At 50.7% G+C, this 23,356-nt stretch overlaps 8 protein-coding genes and 1 non-coding gene across 9 annotated transcripts; 7 read left to right on the top strand and 2 right to left on the bottom strand.

The window, feature by feature from the left end:
• Positions 1-82: 82 nt before the first annotated feature.
• TRUGW13939_02831 (uncharacterized protein) lies at positions 83-3,385 on the top strand (the record flags this gene model as incomplete). The annotated part of the gene is made up of 4 exons (XM_035486018.1): positions 83-570; positions 622-701; positions 762-809; positions 861-3,385. 4 exons carry the CDS (start codon positions 83-85, stop codon positions 3,383-3,385), a joined length of 3,141 nt encoding a protein of 1,046 aa, XP_035341911.1.
• A 2,681-nt stretch (positions 3,386-6,066) lies between these two features.
• TRUGW13939_02830 (uncharacterized protein) lies at positions 6,067-7,644 on the top strand (the record flags this gene model as incomplete). Its single annotated transcript, XM_035486017.1, has 4 exons — positions 6,067-6,173; positions 6,229-6,467; positions 6,529-6,640; positions 7,398-7,644. 4 exons carry the CDS (start codon positions 6,067-6,069, stop codon positions 7,642-7,644), a joined length of 705 nt encoding a protein of 234 aa, XP_035341910.1.
• Positions 7,645-8,554: 910 nt separating this feature from the next.
• On the top strand, positions 8,555-10,386 carry TRUGW13939_02829 (uncharacterized protein; the record flags this gene model as incomplete). The annotated part of the gene is made up of 8 exons (XM_035486016.1): positions 8,555-8,639; positions 8,698-8,767; positions 8,822-8,970; positions 9,047-9,131; positions 9,192-9,238; positions 9,296-9,404; positions 9,468-10,023; positions 10,114-10,386. 8 exons carry the CDS (start codon positions 8,555-8,557, stop codon positions 10,384-10,386), a joined length of 1,374 nt encoding a protein of 457 aa, XP_035341909.1.
• Positions 10,387-11,151: 765 nt separating this feature from the next.
• Positions 11,152-13,238, top strand: TRUGW13939_02828 (uncharacterized protein; the record flags this gene model as incomplete). The annotated part of the gene is made up of 2 exons (XM_035486015.1): positions 11,152-11,241; positions 11,298-13,238. 2 exons carry the CDS (start codon positions 11,152-11,154, stop codon positions 13,236-13,238), a joined length of 2,031 nt encoding a protein of 676 aa, XP_035341908.1.
• Positions 13,239-13,609: 371 nt separating this feature from the next.
• TRUGW13939_02827 lies at positions 13,610-13,698 on the top strand. Its single transcript has one exon. It is a non-coding gene; the product is annotated as a tRNA-Glu (tRNA).
• Positions 13,699-15,873: 2,175 nt separating this feature from the next.
• On the top strand, positions 15,874-17,340 carry TRUGW13939_02826 (uncharacterized protein; the record flags this gene model as incomplete). Its single annotated transcript, XM_035486014.1, has 1 exon — positions 15,874-17,340. One exon carries the CDS (start codon positions 15,874-15,876, stop codon positions 17,338-17,340), a length of 1,467 nt encoding a protein of 488 aa, XP_035341907.1.
• A 652-nt stretch (positions 17,341-17,992) lies between these two features.
• On the top strand, positions 17,993-20,484 carry TRUGW13939_02825 (uncharacterized protein; the record flags this gene model as incomplete). The annotated part of the gene is made up of 4 exons (XM_035486013.1): positions 17,993-18,716; positions 18,938-19,369; positions 19,432-20,044; positions 20,100-20,484. 4 exons carry the CDS (start codon positions 17,993-17,995, stop codon positions 20,482-20,484), a joined length of 2,154 nt encoding a protein of 717 aa, XP_035341906.1.
• An 83-nt stretch (positions 20,485-20,567) lies between these two features.
• Positions 20,568-21,776, bottom strand: TRUGW13939_02824 (uncharacterized protein; the record flags this gene model as incomplete). Its single annotated transcript, XM_035486012.1, has 5 exons — positions 20,568-20,764; positions 20,824-21,233; positions 21,292-21,374; positions 21,433-21,529; positions 21,589-21,776. 5 exons carry the CDS (start codon positions 21,774-21,776, stop codon positions 20,568-20,570), a joined length of 975 nt encoding a protein of 324 aa, XP_035341905.1.
• A 215-nt stretch (positions 21,777-21,991) lies between these two features.
• On the bottom strand, positions 21,992-23,350 carry TRUGW13939_02823 (uncharacterized protein; the record flags this gene model as incomplete). The annotated part of the gene is made up of 6 exons (XM_035486011.1): positions 21,992-22,161; positions 22,223-22,652; positions 22,705-22,905; positions 22,967-23,020; positions 23,084-23,215; positions 23,264-23,350. 6 exons carry the CDS (start codon positions 23,348-23,350, stop codon positions 21,992-21,994), a joined length of 1,074 nt encoding a protein of 357 aa, XP_035341904.1.
• Positions 23,351-23,356: the final 6 nt, after the last annotated feature.

The following is a 23,356-nucleotide window of genomic DNA, read 5'->3' as shown; positions in this document are numbered from 1 at the left end:
ACGACCTCCCTACCCGAGCCTGTCTAGACAATAACTTGGCGCTACAATACAACCGAACCTGGCGACTGTGACAACTTCCGGCATGGCGGCAACTATGCCGGCCACTCACGATGAGCTGACGCTGGATGCGCAACCACCTTTGGTTGACAGTGATCAAGACGCTGAGGGGGAAGAAGACACAGACCTGTATCAGATGGACCAACAGTTACAAGATGCTGTTCAAAAAGCCGATGCTGATGACGAGGCCGAAGATGCCGATTCCCCATCTGAACCACTGCTAGAAGATAACAAAAGCTACGAAGAGTCGGGCGGGGAGAACGAGGACGAGGTGTCGGCCGCTAGTGAAGATGAGGGAGTTGTCAAAGCACCAAGGCTTCGTCGGCACCAAAAGCGGTCAGGAGCCGCCTCGAATTCCGATGGAAACGAACCTGACCTGGATGTGCCCTTCGAGAACGGTTCCGATAGACATTCAAGTAGTGATGAGTCGGATGTCGAGGCGGAAGACTGGGACGTTGAAAGCAACGAGAGAGATGACGTAGAAGGGGATAAAGGGCCTCGGGGGAACTGCATGTATGCGATTTTCTTGATCCCATTTGCATATTCATACTGACCGCGATCAAGATTTTGTGGCCAAGACGAAGACAATGACCCGTCAGAAGACTTTGAAGAATACCTCACCTGCGCAGTCTGTGGTGATCACTGTAAGTTATCTCAATACCCGCTTTGTCTGGTTGTATTTTGCTCACCATTGTTGTTTTTAGCCCATAGACAGTGTGCCCGCGAGCAGAATGCTTTCAGTGACACCGAAGGTACGTCCAGAATACCCACCCAGTTGGGATATCTTCTCACAAGTGGAATAGAAGCGGAAAACTGGCGATGTGTGACTTGTGTGCAAAACAAGCTTGAACCCGACCCAGGACAACAAGCAGCAGCGCGGCGTCGAGCTGCAGCTCAGAATGTCTCACGCGATCTACTGGCAGCTTCGGCTGGCAGCGAAGGACCTGAATCTCACTCGATTTTCAATAACTTGATCGTTGATGATGACCCGATGGATGGATCACGGTCATTACGCAAGAGGAAAAACTCATCTGCCGAAGCCCAAGACCTGCCTCTCTTAAGAAAGCGATTACGGCGCACACCGTCGCAAGGAGCTGGCGATAGCGCAGACGGCTCTATCGATGCTGATGGTTTGTTAAGAAATCGACCCCGTAGGGGACGCAGACCGGATAAAGAGCTATGCCGCATTATTGAAAAGGACGATAACAAGTGTGTTGTTGCCTTTCACTTGGACTTTGTCAAATTGGCCAAAATTCTTAATTCTCGCCCGCGTCCTTCGAAGGCAAGGCGGCGCAAGCCGCCAAAACCAGCGCCTGTGGAGGAAGAACCTCTTGCTCATTTTGCCCCGATCATACCTACCTATACTTCACCTTTTTATACTTTCCACGACCGTGACGCTGATGATTCCAAATCAAAACCCTACGGTGGTATATTATCAGAAGCTGATGCGGACACCAGCCGAACCCTTCCAACTCAACTTGATCGGGAGAAGTTCGAGTCCGCGCGAAGGAAAGCAGAAGAAGACTGGCAAAAGAAGATCAGGGAATCCGACCCTGTTGGAGAAGTGAACCATCGTGCATCCCAGAAAGTGTCTGGCCCACCAAGCAAAATTAAATGGATCAATTTCGGTGGTTACGAGATTGAGACATGGTACGCCGCCCCGTACCCTGAGGAGTACAGCCGCAACAAAGTACTCTATATCTGCGAGTTTTGTCTCAAGTACATGAATTCCGACTTTGTTGCGTGGCGACACAAGTTGAAATGCCCAGCCAAACACCCACCTGGAGATGAGATATATCGGGATGGCTCAATATCAATTTTTGAGGTCGATGGGCGGAAGAACCCTGTCTACTGTCAAAACCTCTGCCTTCTTGCAAAGTTGTTTTTGGGATCCAAGACTCTTTATTATGATGTCGAGCCATTTCTCTTTTACGTTCTGACAGAATTCGATGATGTGGGCTGCCATTTTGTGGGTTATTTTAGCAAGGAAAAACGCCCTAGTTCGTCGAATAACGTTTCGTGTATCACTACGCTTCCTATTCACCAGCGAAAGGGATACGGAAACCTCTTGATTGATTTTTCCTATCTCCTGACGCGAGTCGAGAAGAAGACGGGGTCTCCGGAAAAGCCACTGTCGGATATGGGCTTGGTGTCTTACCGCAACTATTGGAGACTCGTCTTGAGTTACCAGTTACGCGATCAGAAAACGCCTATCAGTATCGCTGAGCTCTCCGACCGAACAGGCATGACTGCAGATGACATAATATCTGGTCTAGAAGCACTTCGCGCCCTCGTCCGAGACCCAGTTACCAAAACATATGCACTGCGATTGAACTACCAATACTTTGAAGAATGCATTCAAAACTGGGAAAGCAAAGGTTATGTGAAGCTGAACCCAGTTTCTCTCTTATGGACCCCCTATGTGATGGGCCGCAACAACCAATCTCACTATGATCGTGCTCAATTGCACACGGTTGCTCAGCGGGATGATGCTGAAGAGGAAGAGGAGGACGAAGAGGAAGAAGCTCCGGCTGTGGGCGGCCGTTCTCCCAAGATAAATGGAATCACAAATCCTATTTCTGAAGGGCTTCCATACGCGGCGGCAGGCCCTCCTTCAACAACAGCACTGTCTCTTGCAAGCTCTTCTAACAAGGTCAACGGAGATCACGATGCTACAACCGAACCACCCAACCCAGCAGCCCGTATTCCACCTAGTCGATTTCAGATTCATCCTCCTGTTCAGGGACCGGTTTTCAAAAGACGGCCAGGTCGGCCTTGGGGTAGTAAAACCAATCACAGCCGTCTCTCATACAATTCGGGATCTCGAACTGCGCGATCTACACCTCGACGCACGTCAACCTCTTTGTACGGTGTAGGGACACCCGCATCTACGGGCGGATCAGCATCTCGGCGGGCTAGGAGTGGACTAGGCGCCGAGCTGGGCCTTAGTGTCGAAAGCCCTTTTCGCAGTGGCAGTTTTGAGGACTCACAGGCTATTGAGGATGATGATGATGATGGTGGAGATGGACCTCGAGGTGGTTTGGAAGTCACAGCTGACTCCGCCACGGCGATGGATATCTTTTCAACATCAGCAGATCCGGATCAGCAAGTGAATGGGTTTGACATATCCGATACTGGTACTGCTCAAGAGGAGACTGGCGACAATGAAGCTCTTAGCACTGGTAACTCAACACCTCGTCGCACGCGAAGGGCAATCGTCGATGAAAGAGAGAGAAGTACCAAGGGAAAGCCCGCCTCTCCTACAATTAACGGCAATGGCAGTGACATCGACGCCGAAGGCGAGATTGACGACGAAGTTCAGTTATAAGTGGCCAGGTAGTCACCTGTTAAAAGCTGTCTGGTCACCGATTACAATACCCTGTCGAGAGAGAAGAAGACAAAACAGTTTATGATCCGTGATGAGCTACATATTCTAACACATACCACATATTTCTATATCGTGATGGCTTAATTTGGCATTCAGAAATTGTTTTGCCTGCAATGCGCTAGGGACGGAGTCTATTGATGGGCAGATTTTATTTAATCTCCGAGGAAAAATTCTGGGGATTAGCAAATTGCATTTGCTATCGTTGGTTTGTTTGATTGTCGATGTTTTATTCCTTTTCTTCTTCTGTGCTTAATGTGTTTAATATCTGACCATGGTATTTTTCTTTTTCTCCTTTTAATTGTTCGAACATTGATACTGGTGTGGTCTTGATGTTTTGTTTGTGAACTCGGTATGATGTTGACCGAGTTGTGTATTATTTGATTATTATTATCATTGATCGACCGCGGACGTTTCCTGTGGATATGCGCCTTGGTCTGATCGTTATGGGTAGCCGGTATATTATGTTTTTCAGATAGATTTAGCCCAGGAAAAATTTCGCTCATATCGATATGGCTTGGATGCAGGTTCAAGAATATTTTTAAAATTGTTGTTGTTTTAGTACTACTTGACGTGTCGTTTCTAACGCGTTTCTTTGTATTTACGTGTAGGCATATTACAAAAATGGTCAGTAATAACCAATTAACCTATATCAAGAATGGAGAATTGTATAATTGTGAAACAAAATTATTCGAATCTTGTGAGTTGGGCTGATCAATCAACTTCGGCTACCAAACACAAAACATAAACAAAGTTGCTAGCTTTCCCCGGATTTGATCCAAACTTTCCGAGAAAAACGGAAAAAGGGTCTTGGACACTAGTCAAAAGACCAAGGAATTAAGATGATGACAGAACCAAAAAAAAAAAAAAACATTTAATTTTATTTAAACGCACACCGTTACATGGTCTGGCCTGGTCTGACAGCGGCAGGAGAGCCCCGTTGTGGAAACCATGGGTCGAAATGGAGGAAACTATGCAGGACGTGTACCATGGGCCAGACTTGATGCATGGTCGATCTTAGTTTTGGATAGTGTCAACAAGCTTTCTGCCCGATTTTTGAGTGCTCATTTGATGTCCTTTTTATGGTTTTTTTTTTATTTAAGAAATAATTCCTGAAGACAGTTTTGGTCCTTGTCTTTTGTGCTATGGTTTGTTTGGCCGTGAAATTTTCAGCAACCCTCGGGGTTCTGGGTGCGTTAGATGTATCTTTTGAAGGCTTGCAGAAAATATTTTAAATGACTGGTAGCAAAGATTGTTATGAATCGCATCTTTTCGGACGGATTGACAACTGCACTCGGTCTAAAAGAGCTGGCAGTGCAGCGAGCTAGAATTGCAGTCCTATCAAAGCAGCCTAACTACAATTCCCATTTCATTGGCAAAAGCCGTAGTGCATGGGTCACGAAGCTTTGAACGATAGTACTCTGGAGTTTGGAGTGTCGTTTACTGCAGCCTCGTCGCTCCCTGACCCACTTGATGCAGCACCAGCATGCTGTCAGCACCTGCGAGCGTCGCCCTCTTGGGACTCGGGTACAGCAAACGGCAACAGGCACGTCGGCAACCATAATTCCTCCTGGTGTAAAATAATTTTCGGGTCTGAATGCAGGTGCTAGGGTCTTTTGATCGTCCAATTTTTTTCTGTACTCCGTATGCATACGGCGTTCATGCACGCCCTATCTTTCGGAGGTTTGGAGCAATGGGCGGTAGAACCCAAGAATAAAGGGCCAAAGGTGGTAGCTGTCAGAAACGGGCAACTTGCAGCCCATAAGGATATGCACTGCTGTCCTAGACTTGGTTGATCCTCAATCGAACGCATTCCGAGTCAGACCTGTAGCATTGGCCGTATTCGTTTGCTCCAAGGCAGCGAGGGCCAGATCGCCGGCTTTTAGTGGCGCACTGCCAGCAATGCAGCTAAGGCCCTAGGCTATGATATCGCAGCGTAGTTTATTATCTAATTAGTGTGACCACTGCACTTGGGCCAAAACGGATAGGAGGGCGGATAGGAGGGGTTTTTCTCTTTTCAAATCAGCGTTGGACCGCTCGCCTTTGAATTTGTTGTGATTCGGTACGCAAACACAGATAGCGGTTACGTGCATCGTCCCCGGCCGAATTGAGGATGCAAACCACCGAGATCCAGCGAGATAGGTAGGAGAGGTCGCCGAAAAAAGGTATAGTCTCGCTTGGTTCGCTGTGGCATCGTGATCATAGGCTAGATCGACGACCGAGAGCCAATGATTTCCTGAAACAATGTCAACGACGAGAAGCCCTGTAGGGATTGACATCGGGCCCAGGAGAAGCCATATTAATTATCCTCCCCTCACGAAAGCCGCATTTCTGTTCCACTGTTGACAGCGCTGCAATCGGATCGTTCCCCGAACAGCGCTGGAAATAAGAAGAAAAAACCGATCAAAGCTTTCTGACCGTGAAGTTGTGGAACCAACAGCGCACGGATTTCGGGTAGGCGACGCATCTCTTTTTAGAACAGAGGCTGTGTGACCTGCATCGCGGATGTTGAAATGTGATCCGTTCTATTACTACTTCCTGATGCTTGCATAAAACCGTTCCCCCTCGCGACATTCATTCATATATCAAGGCGATGGAGTTGGGTCGCAATGTCTTCGTTTTCGATGGTATCTGTCGGAATCACTCAGCGATTCGCCCCGGCCAAGGTTGCTTCTGATTTTGCTTCTTTATCATTGCAGCGCCAGTATTACGGTTCCCGTGGTGCTGTAACGTATGATAGTGAGCGTAGAGTCAATCAACATCTTGCTACCGCAAGGGTCGTAAAGTGAATCTTGTCCGCTGTCCGCTGTCTGCTTCATGGAATTAGCGATCAGTTCTTCTCTTCTTGACCGTGGCCCCCGTCTCCTTACTTTCGGTACATTTCGTTTGGAGTTTCCAACCGATCAAGCACCATTCTTGTTGTCCTCGTCGCGTTACTTTGGGAAGATTCCAATCAACGGTGTCCGCGCAACCTCGAGGAGCGTCTCCTTGCCAGCTCAGGGAAGCCGTTTCAACCACAATCGAAGTCAGCGGCATTAATAAACCGTGCGAATCGCATCCGAGCATCATCTTCGCTGTCACTGCAGTCGAGTTCTTCTCCAAAAGCCCGTCGCGTCAGGGTGAAGTTGCCGTTGCGGTCGCAGCGGTGGTCGATGAGGAGAAGGAAGGGACGCTCCTTCCTGCTTTGCCCCAACACCGGTAAGTCGAACCACATTCTCTGCCTTCTCCTCCTTCTCTTCCTCTTCTCCTGCTTCTTGTTCAACTGTTGTTGTGATGGAAACTGCTGTCCATCAGTCGACCATCACGCTGGCAAGAAGCAGAGCGAGCCTGCATCTACGGCCACGGCTGTGCTCCCTCCTGGGCAGTATACGTTTATACAGCTACGTGGTACTGCTACTGCTAATTAGCACTACAACTAGCGCTACTGAGGACCGCCTGCTGACTGGAATGCTAGGAGCGCACACACCACTTCTTTGTGCCTTAGGCTGATCTTAAGATTGCCCTTGCATGCCTAGGGGCGAGTTTGGCGCCTGCAGCGAGACATCTTGCATTTCCGGCAACCGGCCCCGTCTCCGCAGAGTCGCAACACGAGCAGCGGTTGGCTGGGCGGATTATTAGACCTGCGTTGGTGGAACTGGGCGAGCGAGCTGCTCCCATAGACGCGACGGGGGCTTGCCTACGATAGCCGACTGCTAGCGGGCCAGTCGCAGCAGACTGCACCGATTTGCCTTTGCGTCTACGCCTCGACGACGTAGTCGTGGTCCCACTCCACCGTCACACTGCTATCAGGCCAGGCCACTCGCCGTCATTGACCGAGGGGCTCGAGCCGAATTTGAGGGGTTGCGGATGGGGCGCCACTGGCTGGGAGCACGACTTATTGTAGATTATTGATCGAGCGTTCTCTCTCTCTCCAGCCTCTGCCACAATCATCAAACCGATACTGCTTCCTCTGCAGCCAAGTTCCGAGAGAGCCCAAGGAAGGGTTTTACTTTCCAAGGCATCCGTCGACCGGCGCCCTCGCCCGTGGATCCGGTCCACCGCCGCATGACTGCTGGTGTGGAAAGGAGCCGTGGTTCGCGCCCTGGGAAAGTGTAAGCAGCAGCAACGGTCGACCTGCATTGGTCGCGCTGCCTGCGACTATTGCTCCACCTTGGACTGCAAAGAGAGGCGCGGGGTGGGCAAAGGGCCTCTTGTGCGGATAATAAGACGGCAAACCACCAGACCCAGACCCTTTTTTCCTACAGATCCGGCCAAAAATTATTATTTTGTCGACACCTCCTACTCCTCTCATCTCGGCTCTACTCCATCTCTCGCCGTTGGGCCACTAGAGCCCACTCTTTTTTAACTGGTCGAGTCGTCGTCTTCCGTGTTCGCCGGCATACCCTTTTGGTCCCGTACCGTCCATTGGTCGCAAGAGGGGAATCTGGTCGTCAGTCCAGTGTGCGCTGCAACTGAGGGGACAGGCGAAAGGAAGTCGTAGCAGGCAGAGGGTGTGCTTGCCGCTTGCGCGCACAGTCCTGACGACACGACGGACTTCTCGCTGCTCCGCCGCCGTTTTCGTCTCTCTCCGCTTTTAGGGCTGTCAGAGCCATACCACAGATCGATTTATTCCCACCGAACCCCCACCCATGGTAAAAAGGCTGGCCGATATATTCTTCCTCACTGTCACTCTCTGCACTAATTCGGTACGCTTGAGCCGCCGTCGTCTTGTCTACACCGCTACTGCAGCTGGACCGCGAAGTGTGCCTATTCACTCTCTCCAACCATCAATTCTCTGGCAGTGCGCCCAGGGACTGACAAAAGCTACCCATCCCATCATTATCATTCTTACCGTCATAGCTATAGGCAGCAGCTCTTGGTCTGAGTTACCCGCGATAGTTCCAGAGTCTGCTGGTCGGGCTGCCTTGTTCCTTCCCTAAATTCGATTACCGCACCACTCGGTTGCCCGCCTTGATGAGTACTTCGACGTTTGCGGACAGCTCCGTTCCTCGCTCGGATTCCCCGAGGTTTGTCCACTACCTTCTTCCATGTTTCAGCGCCTCATCCTTGAATCCGTTATTGTCTTCATTTCTAGGTTGCCAAATATCTCTTGAGACGAGCTGCTGACTGACAATGCTCTCCAACACTAGCTCCGACTTCGAGTTGACTGTTCGCCAACAACCGAAGCAGGCGCGGGTCGCCGGGGGCAAGGAAAAAGGTATGCCTTCATCTTCATCCATCTCTGTAGGATGATTGCTGACCATCTTCGTTCGCAGAGCGCAAGCCCGTTGACCCACCGCCTATCATTCAGCTCAAAGTTCGCGAAGAGAACACTTATCTTGCCCAGTAAGCTGCTCTGGAATATCAGCAAGATGCCGTTGGATAAGCTGACAAGGATAGACATTATCTCCAAAGTCCCTACTATTTCATGTGTTGCAGTTTATACCATGCCACCGAAGATCATCCAGTTCACTACAACCAGCCGTCTACGGCCATGGCGGGCACCCTCGTATCTTCTCTACATCGCTTGAAGGATACAGACAATACCGGTGAGTTTATTTTCCCGAAAAACCCGCGGGAACCGAGTTTCGTCGTCTGACACGAACTTTTCTTTTGCTCAAATAGATGGGGGATTCTTCGTGTTTGGGGACTTGTCCATCAAGGTCGAAGGTACTTATCGGCTACAATTTACCTTATTTGAAATGCAAAAGTATACAAAGGGCCGTACCATATGAATCACTATGCAGGTATCTAACAGGGATTTGCTTAGGGACAATGTTGTCGCTCTCAAGTCAATTCTTTCCGACCCTTTCTCAGGTAAGTACCTATTTCTAAAGTGTGGTACTTAATCATTGTTATCTAATTTTTTCCAAGTGATGCTTCCGAAGAGTTTTCCTGGGATGCATGAGTCCACGCATCTCTCACGGTCATTTGCTGATCAAGGGGTGAAATTGAGAATTCGAAAAGAGGCTCGGAATGTGATGTGAGTGTGAAAGCCCTCTATTCTACCTGTACGGGCGTGTAATCTTTTGACACCCAACTCTAGGAAACGAGGAGGAGCTCGACCTGAAGAGTATGCCCCAAGCTTGCCACGTTCTCCTGAACGCACGACTATGCCACAGATGGTTCCCAGTGCGTTTGCTGGCTACCCCCAACCAGGTTATTATACTCCGGTGCAGCCTTCCAAAAGGGCTCGTACCTCGGTGGATATGGATTCGAGAGCAGTTTACGAACCCGACGCCCGCTTCACGCATGGCTATCAGCAGTCCATATATCCCCCCCAGACGGGAGCTTATCAGAATCCAATGGGATTTGGTTATTCTACAGGGCAGACTGCGATGCCAGAATATGGAATTCGGCAGCCACAAGCCATGGCGACTGCGGGCTCTTCATACGGAACATCGGAGGATCCCATGCTGGCAATGAGATCCCCAAGTGCGGCTGGCTACATAAACCCGCAGCGGTATCCGCCTTATACCAACGCACAGCTTTCGTATGGCCTTCCTTCTCAGCAAATGCCCCAGCTTCCGGATTCTCAACGAAACCCGCAGGCAAATTTACAACCTCTAGTCACAGGCCAGTCTGTGAATCAGCAAACCACTGTATGATTCATTACTCCCCTTTTCAAGGATGCGAAGAGCTGCACCTGCAAGTCTGAATCCGGGTCGCTAAGACTTATGATTCCTCTCCAGGGGTCAGTTTCTACGGCTTCGGCGATGCCAGATGTCTATCAGCGCTCACAGTTCGAAACCAGTCCGACAGTGTTACCTCCTATCCACCGAAACCACCATTCTCCTAACCAAATAGCAGGCGACAACGTTTCAGACCGATTTTACACCTCACCTGATCAACTTGTCCCTCCTATACTTAACTCGCATACCCTCAACACAGTGGACATGGATCGTCCTGGGTCTAGTACAACGGCGTTCGATCTTTCTGGCTCATCTCACGACATCCGGCGGTAATGCATTCTTCGTAGACGACACGGGAATGAATCTTTGGTTTTTTTTTCTTTCTTTCTTCTTTATCTCTTTTCAAGTTCTACGGTATTTTTATTGGTCACGATCACCCTATCCTGTACCCATATGCTTTCGCTTTTTTTTATCTCTCTCGATAGACTGTGGGCAGAGGTGTTACGGCAAGGAGGGATTGGTTACATTGTGCTTTTTTCATACATGGCGCCACAGGAACTACGGGAAACAAAATGGGCGGCTATACTGCTTTTGAAAGATGACCAGAAAACCAGAGGAGTTATTGTTATTCACATGTACATATTGACATTGCTATTGCTATCGTGCTATCGATCGGAGAAAGAGGGGGGTGCCTTTCAAGACTGGCTAACAGGGATTTCGATTATTTTGTATTCATTTTTTTCTGTCGAACAGAATTCATTTATTTCTTAGGGCTTCTGCGAGAGTGAATAGGCGTATTTGGAAACAATAGACGGGGCGCCCCGTCCGTTGAGTGTTGAGTTGTAGGGCGCAGGTTTGTTCAATTGATTGCTATTGTTGTTGACCAGCCACGGGGCGGGGCGTCAAGCTGTTGAGAGTGAAGCATGTTAATTTTTTTTGTTTTTTGAAAATGGGTGGCTGCACCTTCCCTCCGTTGTTGTCGTGATCAGTCTTCCCCTCTCCTCCACCTCTTGATATCGATCTGTCAATCTGTGTGTCGTTCATACCGTCGATAATCCAGATATTAGACGCAAGCCAGAGTGTTACTCGATTGCATCCATGGAGCCTCTACAACCATCGAGCCTTCGAATTCGCGCGAGCTGGGATGGTGATATCAACCGTGCTGCCAATGTTTGCGTGACCGTGGAGGTGAGTGCTATATTTCTCAGTGGGACTTCACGTACATAGTTTACCAACCTTGCTAGGTGGAAACCAAACCAAATTCTCGCCTTCTTCTTCTCAACAGAGTCAAGAATACGGGTCTCAGCCACTCGATGGTATGGCGGATTCGCAGTCTAGGTCAAGAAGTGCCTGCGGTGGATGTGACCGATTCCAAGTCGATTTTGGCCCATCAAGTGGATTATATCCCTCCTTCTCCGCCGAGAAAGCTGTTCGCATCGTCGAGAGGATATCAAGATGAATACGGTATTCAAGAAAAACCAGACTCTTTCTTTCAAGATTGGCTTTCTTCGCACGATACCAAAGAAACATTGGATGATCAGACGAGCACTAGCAGTGAGCCCAAACAGGAGGATGCAACCGAAGAGACAGCTCAAGAGACAGCTTTCGATACAGTGGAGGCCGAGAGTCCATTAGATGCCTTGTGTGTCGATGAAGCAAGCGAAATCTCTCTTGGCGAGCAGAATTTAGACCGATGGATCGATATGAACCAATCCATCGAGCAGTATTTTGACGATTCGTTTTTGGACTTGCCGCCCAGCCCGACCCCGTCCTCTCAGGATTTAATCCCGTGGGCGTCAACAAAGGAGATTATGGACCGTCTCAAAGCAGAAGAAGAAAGAGATCCACTAAGTTTTTCCTCGGAAGTGATTGTCGCGCCACCACCAAGGGATCCCGGCATCGTCCATCAAGACGGGCAGATGTTTCTGGATTTTCCCGGCAGCGTCGAGGCAAAAATATACAGAGTTGATCTACATTTTCTGAAATACGTGCGTGAGGGTCAGAATAACTGGCTGGAACTTGACCTGTCACAAATCGGAATGGCTTGTCCAGAAGTGCAGGGTCTCTTTGTTCTTGAAATGCCTTGGGAGTGTGAATTTAGTACCCCTGATCTGAGCGACAAACAGGCAGCAAACGGCCATCTTGAATACCAGTTTAGTCCTCAATACTTGAGAGCCATAGCCTTCCGCCGGCGTGAGGATAGAGACTGTACTACAGTATCTTCAAATGCTTCAAATGTCGAGCCACATACTTCTATTGAAAGTGAGCCTGAGGATTCCACACTGAATACCCAGAGCAGCCAGCAACAAATCTCAGGTGAACCTTTGCAGCCCACCGACGAGATAGAGTTCATAAAACCGACGATGCCCTCTTCCCAAGCTGGTAGGCCGCGACGCACCACGACATCCATTTCGCGAGACTTTTTCCACCAGTTTTTAGTGTTTGTGTTCTTCGCGATGGTTGCGGTGTTTACGGCTACTGGTGGCCCGCCCGAGGCGATTGCAACACCTGCAAACACTTGGTCGACACTGCGTGGGGTGGCTAGCGATATGAGAAGACAGGGAAGCAGCATACAAACGATGGTCATGGAGACAGTTCGGGATGCTCAACTGCTCCATGGTTGGCATGTCTATCGAGCTCTTTGGATGGATGCATTGACGAATGAAGAACCAGATGTGTCAATAAAAAAGTCAGCTATATGCCTTCCGATTGACGTGATGATGCAAGAATTGGCCGCAGTATGTCTTGCGACTGGGGATATCGATATGGTAATACAAGATTCAGCCACTGCAAGCCATTTGACTGGGAATGTCACAGTGTTTGAAGAGTCGAATAGGGCGGGTTCTTCGACTGGGGATAACATGCTGTTTCAATACTCAGCTACGGTCGGTGATATCGGTGTGCTGACACAAGGGTCAACCGCAGCTGGTTTTCCAACTGAGGATACCGATACATACGAGATTTTGGCCACATCGACGGTGGTGTTTTCGGCTGAGAATGCTAGTATCTCTACAGAAGAGACTGGTGATGGCTACTGGGGTACATGGTCATTGATTGGAAGGAACTTTCTGAGTCGGATTGGATGTTCGACGTCTGCGCACTGCATCATGGTGGCAGCCGCCGAAGATGATGATCCGCAGTGGGAGGTATTCGAGAGGTATCGCTGCGACGCGAAGAATAGCTAGCGGGTTGACTATTTCAAGGATCGGGTCGATGATTTTCTGGGGTGGAAACCATGTGAAATGCTGAATTTGAAATTTCTCTGAGCGATGTAATCTAGACATGCTTTTCAGTACGATCGTTAGGTGAAGATATGAAATAACTATCTATTACAAGTTTAGTGGTGCATAAACACTAGGGGGACGTATAACGTAGTTTGGAATCCCAAGCTTCTTGGGGATTAATCCCAAAAGGCAATGTTTTTTGTGACTAGATGTTTCTTATGAGCGACCAAAGCTTCATTTTTTTTTAAATTTTGAATAGTAACTGCAATCGCTTCGCTGTGTTCTGCGTGACGGTCTGGCTACTATAGCATTATTTTGGGGTCTAAGCACTATCCGATATGGTGTAACGGTCAGCATCGCCGGTTTTCATATATGATGACCTTTATCTCGGCAGATCGGGGTTCGATTCCCCGTATCGGAGTTCTTTTTTTGCTGTTTTTACACGTAGAAGAAAGTATTTTTTAACGTTTTGTTTTTGAGCTAAGTAAGGCTGGCTCAGCGGTGTTGGGTTGGTTGGTTGGTTGGTTGCTTGGCTGTTGGTGTTAAAATAGAATCGATGACGTCGGCCAAGTTGGAAGTATTTTATACTTGGACAAACCAACTCTTAAAAAAGAAGTAGGATATTTTTTTTTTTTTACATATTAACCAATGATGTTAACTAATAATATGTACAGAGTATTATACATTGTGGTAGTGCTCTAGTGGTGTGCAGAAATCGTCCAAAGGGAGTTACGGATACGAATACGTCGAATACGACTGGGTACTGACCCCATCCAGGGTTATGGATAAACCAAACAGCTAAGAATTGAGATAATATTAATGTTAATAATATGCTGTTGCCTGTGCTTCACAGGATTGATTAATCTTGAATCATGGTCTAGGGCAGGCATCCGAATTGATTGTACGTACGATAATACGAATACGGCACTTTTACCCAAAGGGGCTCTTATAGACAGGCAGGTTCTAGATGACTGTGCATTATCAAATTTTTTCACCAAGGCTGGGTATTATACTTTGGCTCCGTCAATCTATCTGTCCATGAGTGATTAATATGATTACTTGATTATTCCAGTTATTTAGTTATTCAAGTATTCTTCTCCATAAACACATTCAAATATATCCACCCCGAGCCGCGACGACCGAAGCCCGAAGTCCGCTGTCAGAGGAGAGAGAGAATGCCGGTCCGGGCTGAGGATAAATTACGGTAATGCCAATACATATGATTACCGTGATCGACAGAAATTAGTTAATATGCCGACTTATTACTGGCGGCAATATACATAATAATACAAAATAACTATCAGCCAGCCGGAATCGCATTCTTCCCCTCTCGATCCGGGCGGAAACAAGGCGTTCCCTTTCCGGCATATCATCACATGACAACTGCAGTGCAAGGTCGCTGCAACTGTGCTAGTTGTAGCTGCATGAAAGGATGCATAAAGTTCTGGGCAGATCGACAATTTTTTAATTTTTTCTGGCCTTTGGCTACTACACACCTACTGTTCGGGAAACAGGTCACAGGCTATGATGACAATAAAATTTACTTGGTCGGTCAGAATTAGTGCGGATCGCCGGATGACTACGGAGAGTCGGAGGCCGGAAGGTCGAGGAGGGAGAGCATAAACTTAAAAATAATGAAGAGAAAAAAGGATACAAGTGGAATTCTGGATTCTCTGGAATAGTTTTCCTAGTGACCAGTCACAAGCCCATGACCAATAACTTAGTAACCCGGGCATGAAACTAACCCTTGACAGCGTGATTGTGCGCCGCTGACAGAACATTGAAGTCACAGAACAGTACTTGGTACTTGCTACGTGTTGAGAGAGTCAGGATCGTGCTGCTTTTGGTAGTCGTTGCGAGCAGACACAAGTAATAATAATATTATAATAGTACGCAGCACGTAGCAGTTAACTACTCCGTAGTACGTCGCAGTTAGTGAGCCATAGTTGAATGATAGTTCAGCAGCAAAAAATAGGCAGTGGATCCGACCCAAATCTTTTTTTTTTTTTTTTCAGCTCCACTTACTTCGTACGTACGTAGTAGATGAAGAAAAAGTTACCGTTCAGTAACGGCCGAAACAAGGCGTTCTTCTCGTACCTCCCCGTGTCCGTTGGATTTCGATGCCAAGCGCCCAGGCTCCTACCAATGTATATAACGAACGAGGATGTCTCAGGAACTAAAATCAAAGCAGGCGTTTTTTCTCTGATCTGAAGAATCGGACTCTTGGCTTTGCTGTTGTTGGGGCCCTAGCAGCTGTTAGAGACATAAGCGGAGACGGCCAGAACCTGATTGACTCCGTGTCTATACTCAAGTAAGTATACGCGTACAGGTCAGCTGTAGCACGGATTACGTACAGGCATGCATGCGCTCAAATAAGAAGCTGGACTCCAGCCCCTCGTTCAACCTTGCCTCTGCTGTTTACTGTTTATTCGGATTGCTTGAATGCATGTCATACCACACAAAAGGCGCAGAACTAACAAAACGTGCGCAGGATATTGGTTCGTGTTCATGTATCGCGGTGCCTGAGACGCCTGCTTGTGGCCCAGCCGGGCACATGATCTCGACTCTCTTCTGAGACATTTGAGTGTTCGTCTTGATGCTATTCAACCTGGGCTTCACAGCCGACGCAGCGGCGGCGCATGCAGAGGAAGAGAAGACGACGACGACGAAGCCGCGGAGACTAATAATGCCGCTGCCGTCGCTGCCCGACCTCTTCGCTTCCAAGAACTCCACGCCCACACCTACACCACCTCTCTCATCCAAGCCCTCGCATCAGACCATCACGAGCCTGTCCGCCGACAACAACGACGACGAAGATAATGATGATGATGACGATAATGACGATGCCAATCCCACGACAACAGTCCCCCGCCCAGCGACCGCCCGCGCGCGCGCCGCCCGGCCCAAAACGCTCTTCCAGTTCGCACACCCCGTAGCGAGCCAGCGCCATCGCCGCCTGACGCTGCGTCCCAAGCTACTCCTCCAGCTGCACGAGAGCAGCGCCATGTCGCGCCCGTTCCCCAAATACGACGTGCTGCCCGCGTCGATTGCGCCGCGCCTGGCGTGCAAGTTCCCCAAGCTGTTTGCCAGCCTGCGCGGGCTGGGCCCGCGCGATCTCGTCGTCGTGACGAGCGACATGTACGAGCAGCATGTCGACGACGACCGCAGCGACTGGTCCGAGGACTCGTCGCAGGATCAGCGCGAGATCGTGGCTACCATCCGCCAGCCTCTCATCAAGGACGACCCTCAGTCGCGTTGTGCTTCTGTCGAGATTGTCTCGGGCCTGGGAACCTCGTGGACGGGCGTGCCGCTGCCCAATGGCTCATACGAGTTGGTCTGCAGCGCTGATTTGCAGCAGAAGCAGCGAAAAGCGCGGTGGGTTGCGCGCGACAAGGGCATTCGCAAAGCGTCCGGCAGCGGCAACAACAGCAGTGTCGACGGCCTTAAGCGCTTCACTTTCAGTGTCATTGACCCCAATTCACGGCGCCACCCGGTCATCGCATCCCTGACCCGCAACGGAATCGACGTCTTTGAGCAGTATGCGTACCCGGCCGCCGTGTCTTCCAGCGACGAGACGTCGTCGTCGCCGCCACAATCGCCGCGAGAACTGATCGACCTGGACGAGGAACTGCGCGTGCTCATTGTGACCAGCGGAATCTGGATTGCGTTCATGGAAGGATGGGCCAAGAACTCGAGTGACGCCCTTTGCCCGACCGAGGCATCGCAACCGTCGCTGCGGTCCAAATCCTCGACCTTTCCGGGCGCCGAGCGCAATCCACCCAACGAGCGATTCTTGTCCGCCGCGGATGCTTCGAGTCGCACGACGAAGAACCGCTCGAGCACGCAGTCGGAGGTTGGCCCTCTGCGGCAGGGCACGCTCCGGGCGGCCAAGTCCCGGTATCGACAGAGTCTGAGCGCAGAAAACCATGACCAGAAATGGACGAATCTGCAGAAACACGAGGCTGACGCCGAGAGCGAGATAGCCGCCGAGAACAACCAGGCGTCCAAGGGCAAGTCGTGGCGCCGGCTCAGTGCGATGTTTGGGAAAAACAAGGGCAGCTGATGTATTGGCCCGGCCCTTTTTGAAAGCTGTCTCTGTTTTTCTTTCTATATATTCCAATTACGTTTATACCCGGTGTTTTGGCATCTGTACATTAGCGGATGCGTCTGTTATCTAGTTTGTTGGCGTTAGACATAGCGGGCGGTGTTGGGAAAAATCTCCTGTAGCAACGATATTTGCATCTCCATTATTGATATTCCGACTTGAGTAACGGCCAACCAGCGACAAGTAATATTAATTATTGTATTATCCAATATGGTGCAAGCAGATGCCGATTAGCTAAAAGCAGAAGTAAGTGATGCGCCGATCTCCGGTGAGCCGTTTTGCTCCGCCGAGCCGTTTTTGCAGCTGGCGGTGACCGGAGGGGCAACCACCTTACTTCGCTATCGATCCCATCCTCCGCGGCCTCAACAAACAGAGAACATATCAAAGTCATATCAATCGCCCTCGTCTGAATCAATTCACCCACAAGTAACCAGCATATCGTCCCAGCATTGTCACAGCAAGCACCATGGCAGGTACGTCCAGGCCACCGCCTGTCCCTTCTCGCTGAGCATCTCTTGGCGCGCTCTGCCGAACTTTCTTCTTCTTCTTCTTCCTCACCTACCGCCACTTCACTCTTTTTTCTGTCTCCTCTGTCTGTATCCCACGAACCATGCCCAACAGGATTCTGCCCTCTGTTCCTCTTGCTGTTTTGGGACGAGTGTCCCTCCCTCCTGCATCGCGCGCGCCCTTCTCCTCCAGCACCGCCCAGCCGTGCAGCTCGTCTTCTAACCGCACCGCAGCAGACAGACTCGCCACCGGCCTGCTGAAAAACAAGGAATGGGCGTCCAATTACCCAGCGCAGTTCCCCAGCCTGGCCACAGGCCAGCAGCCCGAGATCCTCTGGATCGGCTGCTCCGACTCGCGCTGTCCTGAGACGACCATCCTGGGCTTGCACCCGGGCGACGTCTTTGTGCACCGCAACATCGCCAACATCGTGCACCAGGCCGACCTCAGCTCGGCCTGCGTGGTCGAGTTCGCCGTCAACTACCTCAAGGTCAAACACATTGTCGTCAGCGGCCACACCAAGTGCGGAGGCGTCAATGCCGCCCTCGGAAACTCCAAGCTGGGCATCCTCGACACCTGGCTGCTGCCTCTGCGCAACCTGCGCCAGCAAAACCTCAAATCCCTGCAGTCGCTCGAGCCGGACGAGGCCATCTCCAAGCTGGCCGAGCTGAACGTGATTGACGGCGTGCAGAAGCTGAAACAGCTCGGCGTGGTGATCGACGCCATCGAAAACCGCGGCCTCCAGGTGCACGGCGTCGTCTACGACGTGGCCACGGGCCTGCTGCGCACGCTCAACGCCGAAGACGAGTCCCACGAGGCGACCAAAGCGCGTCTGACGGCTTTCAAGACTGCTTGATGCCGGCACACTCCATACGAAATAGACGAATTACAGGTGCAGCAGAACAGCGCTCATGATGAACGATACCAGACTACATAGGAGAATTGCATTTATTGTTCGATAGAATAATCTTGCCGATTTCTACATAAACCAAGTAGAGCGTAGTAAGCATTAATGCGCGTCGTATTATTATTGCGTGGATGTGTGTGACAGCGAGTGGGCCGCCGGCCGAGCGCGCCGACCCGCCTGCGCTCTCCGCCGCGGCTCCTGCTTGCTGCTCCCTTTCGACTTTGACGATCATCGCGACCTCAGATCTCGAGAACATCTGGATCAAAGCATCTAAAGCACAGCCCGGCATGGACTGTGCCACGGCCGTTCAGTCGGCCTATGTCAAGCACCCGATCAGGTCCCTGGCCGCGCTCTTTGTGGTCTGGAAAGCCCTGCTGTTCCTCGTCGTTGCCAACTGCCCCGGCCCAGGCTACGACACGTCGACCACCCTGTTGACTGACGCGGACGAGTCGGCCCGCATCTTGAAGTTTGTGCGATGGGATGCCATCTACTTTGTGCGCGCTGCCGAGCGTGGCTATCTCTTTGAGCAGGAGTGGGCGTTTTCCTATGGCCGTGTGCTGAAGGTCTTTACGTCTGGTATGCATGCATGTCCCTTTTACGGGGTTTTGCTACATCTGCTGATATATTATTGTGTGTAGCATTTATTGGTGGCAGTATCCATCCTACAGAAATTGCCATCACTGGGGTGATCCTCTCGCACGTAACCCATTTCCTGTCTGTCCTGGTCCTCTACGGCCTCACCAAGATAGCCCTAGGCAGCGAGACAGCTCGGGAACGGGCTCTGTGTTTTGTCTCCGCTGCCCTCCACGTTATCTCACCTGCAGGCGCATTTTTGTCCGCTCCATACGGCGAGCCCGTGTTTTCCCTTTTGAACATGGCGGGCCTGTACGTGTATTCGTTGGCCATTCTCGCCGAGCAGACCGAAAGCTGGACTCGGCGAGACCTAAGCTTCGTCCTTGCAGGCTCTTTGTTTGCAGGAGCCACTTTCGTTCGCAGCAATGGCATTCTCAGCGGCACTTTGTTTGCGTATGATGCTATCATGGGAGTAAATGAGGTGTTGGCTCGGGGACTTTCATTCGGTGTGATCAGACGCACGGCATTTGTTGTCCTGGGTGGCAGTATTGTTGCGCTTGGCATGATAGTTCCTCAGTACGTTGCATTCAAGGTATACTGCTCGGATCCCGACTCGGCACGCCCGTGGTGTGAACGGCTGCTGCCCAGCATCTACAGCTGGGTCCAGGCCACATATTGGTATGTTTGGCAATACACCAGTTAGTTATTTTTGCAAGTGATCTGACAATGACAGGAACAATGGATTCCTAGCCTACTGGACCGTCCCCAATCTGCCGCTCTTCCTCCTCGCTGCACCCATCCTCGCCATCATGTTCTACTCGGCCCTCGTTGCAGTCCGCGGCCAACTGGGCCAGTCTTCATACTTTGCTCCCGATCATATTGCAGTCAGGCAGTCGATTGTCATGCGCCTCGCAATCCCACAGGGGATTCTGGCCATCCTGGCGCTGACGAATCTGCACGTGCAGATCATCAACCGCATCTGCTCGGGTTACCCTGTGTGGTACTGGTTTTTGGCAGCGCTGGGAGACACTCGCGCGTTTGGGGTTAGTGTGAAGGCGATAGCGTTGTATGCAGGCATTCAGGCTGTTTTGTTTGGTTCTTTCCTACCGCCGGCGTGATTTACTCTTGTTCCTAATGATACTCAGAAAAAAGAAAGATCTACCATTCAATGTATCAAGAATTTATATACACAATGACACTACTAGAAAATAGCCATCGCGTTCGGCGGCGAGGCCACGGCCCCCGTGTAGTTGAGCGGCACGCTCGTGACGAAGAACGAGCCGCGATTCCTCCTCCTGCACACCTCGGCCAGCGCCTCGAGATCCCACAGCTCACCTATCGGAGTGCCCCAGCCTGCCAGCAGGATAGGGTGCAGCAGCCATTCCTCGTCCACGGGTGCTGAGAAGCTATTAGTCACGGAAAGAGAAGAGAGAAAGGAAGAAGAAGAAGAAGCATACGAATGCATTCCAGCGACGGATTATCTGCCACAATCGCCGCAAACTGCTGCTCCCAGAGCCAGCGCGCCATATCCTCGCCCTGCTCAATGCCCGGCCAGCTGTGCTTTGCAGTCTGCAGATCCTGCTTACCAGCATCATCCAGCCCCAAGTACGCGCCCACATACCCCGTGCGCACAAACAGAATGTCGCCTGCCCGCGGCTGCGTGTTGCTCGCAGCTAGGATCGTCTTGATGCCGTCTACGCTGATGGCATGTGTGGCCATGGCGTCGTACGAACCTATTTGTCTCTGCGTCGCTACCCACGAGGCGTAATCGACCAGGATGCCTCGCCCTGCAATCGCCTTGTCGGCCCAGCCGTCGATCCCGTTGACCGTGCTCTCGCGCGTTCCGTGAATGTCATCCTGCGTGACCCTACGGAGATTGGTTAGATACGAAGGTATTGGCACAAAGAAAAAAAAGGTTGTGTCACCCGTTGTAGAACTGGCCTTCTGCCTGATACGCAAAATGGCGGAACGAGTCGAACTGAGAGCTCGTTTGCGTGTTGAACGTGATCTATGAAACGTGAGTGACATGCAGAGAAGAGAGTGAAAGTGAGAGACAAAATACATACTACATCGTCATTGATCACTCGCGGAGCTTTGTTGATCATTTTCCGCTCAAAATCAACACGGCCAAGCAGCGCCGGCTTGACGGCGTCTAGGGGAAGACTACGATTGTGTGGTCAGCACAATGCCAGCTTACACGCCTGAGGCAAGGGACTAGTTACTTTAGAGCCACTCGCTCTCCACATCGTACCTCCTCCTGTACCGCTCTCAGCACTGTCTCGTCGGTGAGATAGTTCAATGCGCCTAGTGCTGGTTTCTGCCAGAGGCCCCAGGCAGAGTGATGCGGGTCACCAGGGCGCAGAGGCAGGTCGTCAAAGGCTGGGATGGGCTGAGTGAGGCCTGGGGACATGGTTTAATATTGTTCAGGAGCAGTTACGAACTTGTAATATTTTTGTTTTGTTGAGTGAGGCTTGGATTGATGGTCAATTAACAACTATATATATGTATACACCAGTGCGCTTCCGGGGAGCGGGGTTATATTCAATTTGTTTCTCCCCGGGCCATCCATCCTCAAGCTGCTTCTCTGATTCTGGGCTCGATGTATGACATTCTCAACCGTCCAAGTTAACCCAGCCAAGGCCGTTCACCCCGCTGGATAGTCTTCACTCGATCTTGACGAGGCGTCTCCCAAGCCGCGAGGCGCACCGGCACCTCGTCCACCCCGATACTGGACGGGAGCTGCGTTCCAAGGGTCGCTGCGTCGTTGAGTGTCTGCGAAGTTCCTGGCAGCTCGTCTGCAAATCACATAGCGTCAGCTTCAGTAAATTCTTTATTCCTATGGTGGGGCTTGATTACGGGGAAGAAACGGGTGGGCTGCATCTCCGACGAGGGCGAGACGCCCAAAAGTCCATCTCTGTACACGCGGAAGTGTTGGCTGGGTCCAAGAGTAAATATCTCTTGGCTCGATGGCGGCGAGGAGCTGCGTGAAGTCGGGATAAGCAGACTCGAACGTCTTGAGGATTGTGTCCTTTATCAGGTCCGAGGTGGGAGGTGCAGACTGGACATTACAGTCAAACAGAAGTAGGCTTTCCGGCTCTACGGCAGAAACCTTGAGCTCTAGACCGGCGCCAATCCATTTCTCGTACCTCTGAGGCTCGCTCTGGAATCTCTGGACCACAGAGTTGTGGCCAAACTGAGTGACATCTACCTTGAAATTAACTGCCACTGTCGGAGGACCGCTAGACCCAGGAGGACTCTTGGATGCTATATTCTGCCGGGCAGTGGACTAAAGCATTCAGTTTGCTACTTTTGCACGGTATAATCCAGATAAAACTTACATGGAACCCATCCGCGCCTATAACAACGTCCCCTTGAATGAGTTGGCCGTCATTGAGTGTGATTGACGCAGTTTCTGGGTCGACCGCTGTGACTCTTGTTCCAAGGGATATCTTTACCGGCTGGCCCGCTTCTTCGAGGGCTCTACACGAGTCTAGCAAGGCCTGGTGAAGTCTGCTGCGCTCATAGTACACCCATCCGGGCTTCGAAGAATGTCTGTCAGCTTGACAACAATAAACAGAGAGGTCAAGTTGCGCCCCTTACAGGTTGAGACTCGTTCTTTGTTTGTAATGTCCCATCAAAATTGAATTCCGGGGCCTAAAATCCCTGTTAGATTGTAACAACAACAACAACTACAAAAACAGGCATGAAAAAACCCACCTCTTTGACTAGAACTCCCCGTGCCACTGCGGCATCAAACTGCCACTGCTGGAGGAGCTCGTTTGACTTGGGCCCGATGTGAACTAGCGGCCCGACTGTGTCTGAGAACTCGAGCTGAGACGCTTCGAATACCTATTCTGATCAGCATTAGGATCTTCTCTTTATTTTAAGGCAACTTACCTGCACTTGATGAGCAGACCTACGCAAGACGAGCGCTGTCGCCAGCCCTGCTAATCCGCCACCGACAATAAGTACGCGAAGTCCCATTTCGTG

Source organism: Talaromyces rugulosus, chromosome II, assembly GCF_013368755.1.
Source record: "Talaromyces rugulosus chromosome II, complete sequence".
Taxonomy (NCBI): Eukaryota; Fungi; Ascomycota; class Eurotiomycetes; order Eurotiales; family Trichocomaceae; genus Talaromyces; species Talaromyces rugulosus.
The sequence above is the reverse complement of the archived record's forward strand: the minus strand, read 5'-3'. Positions and strand labels throughout refer to the sequence as shown.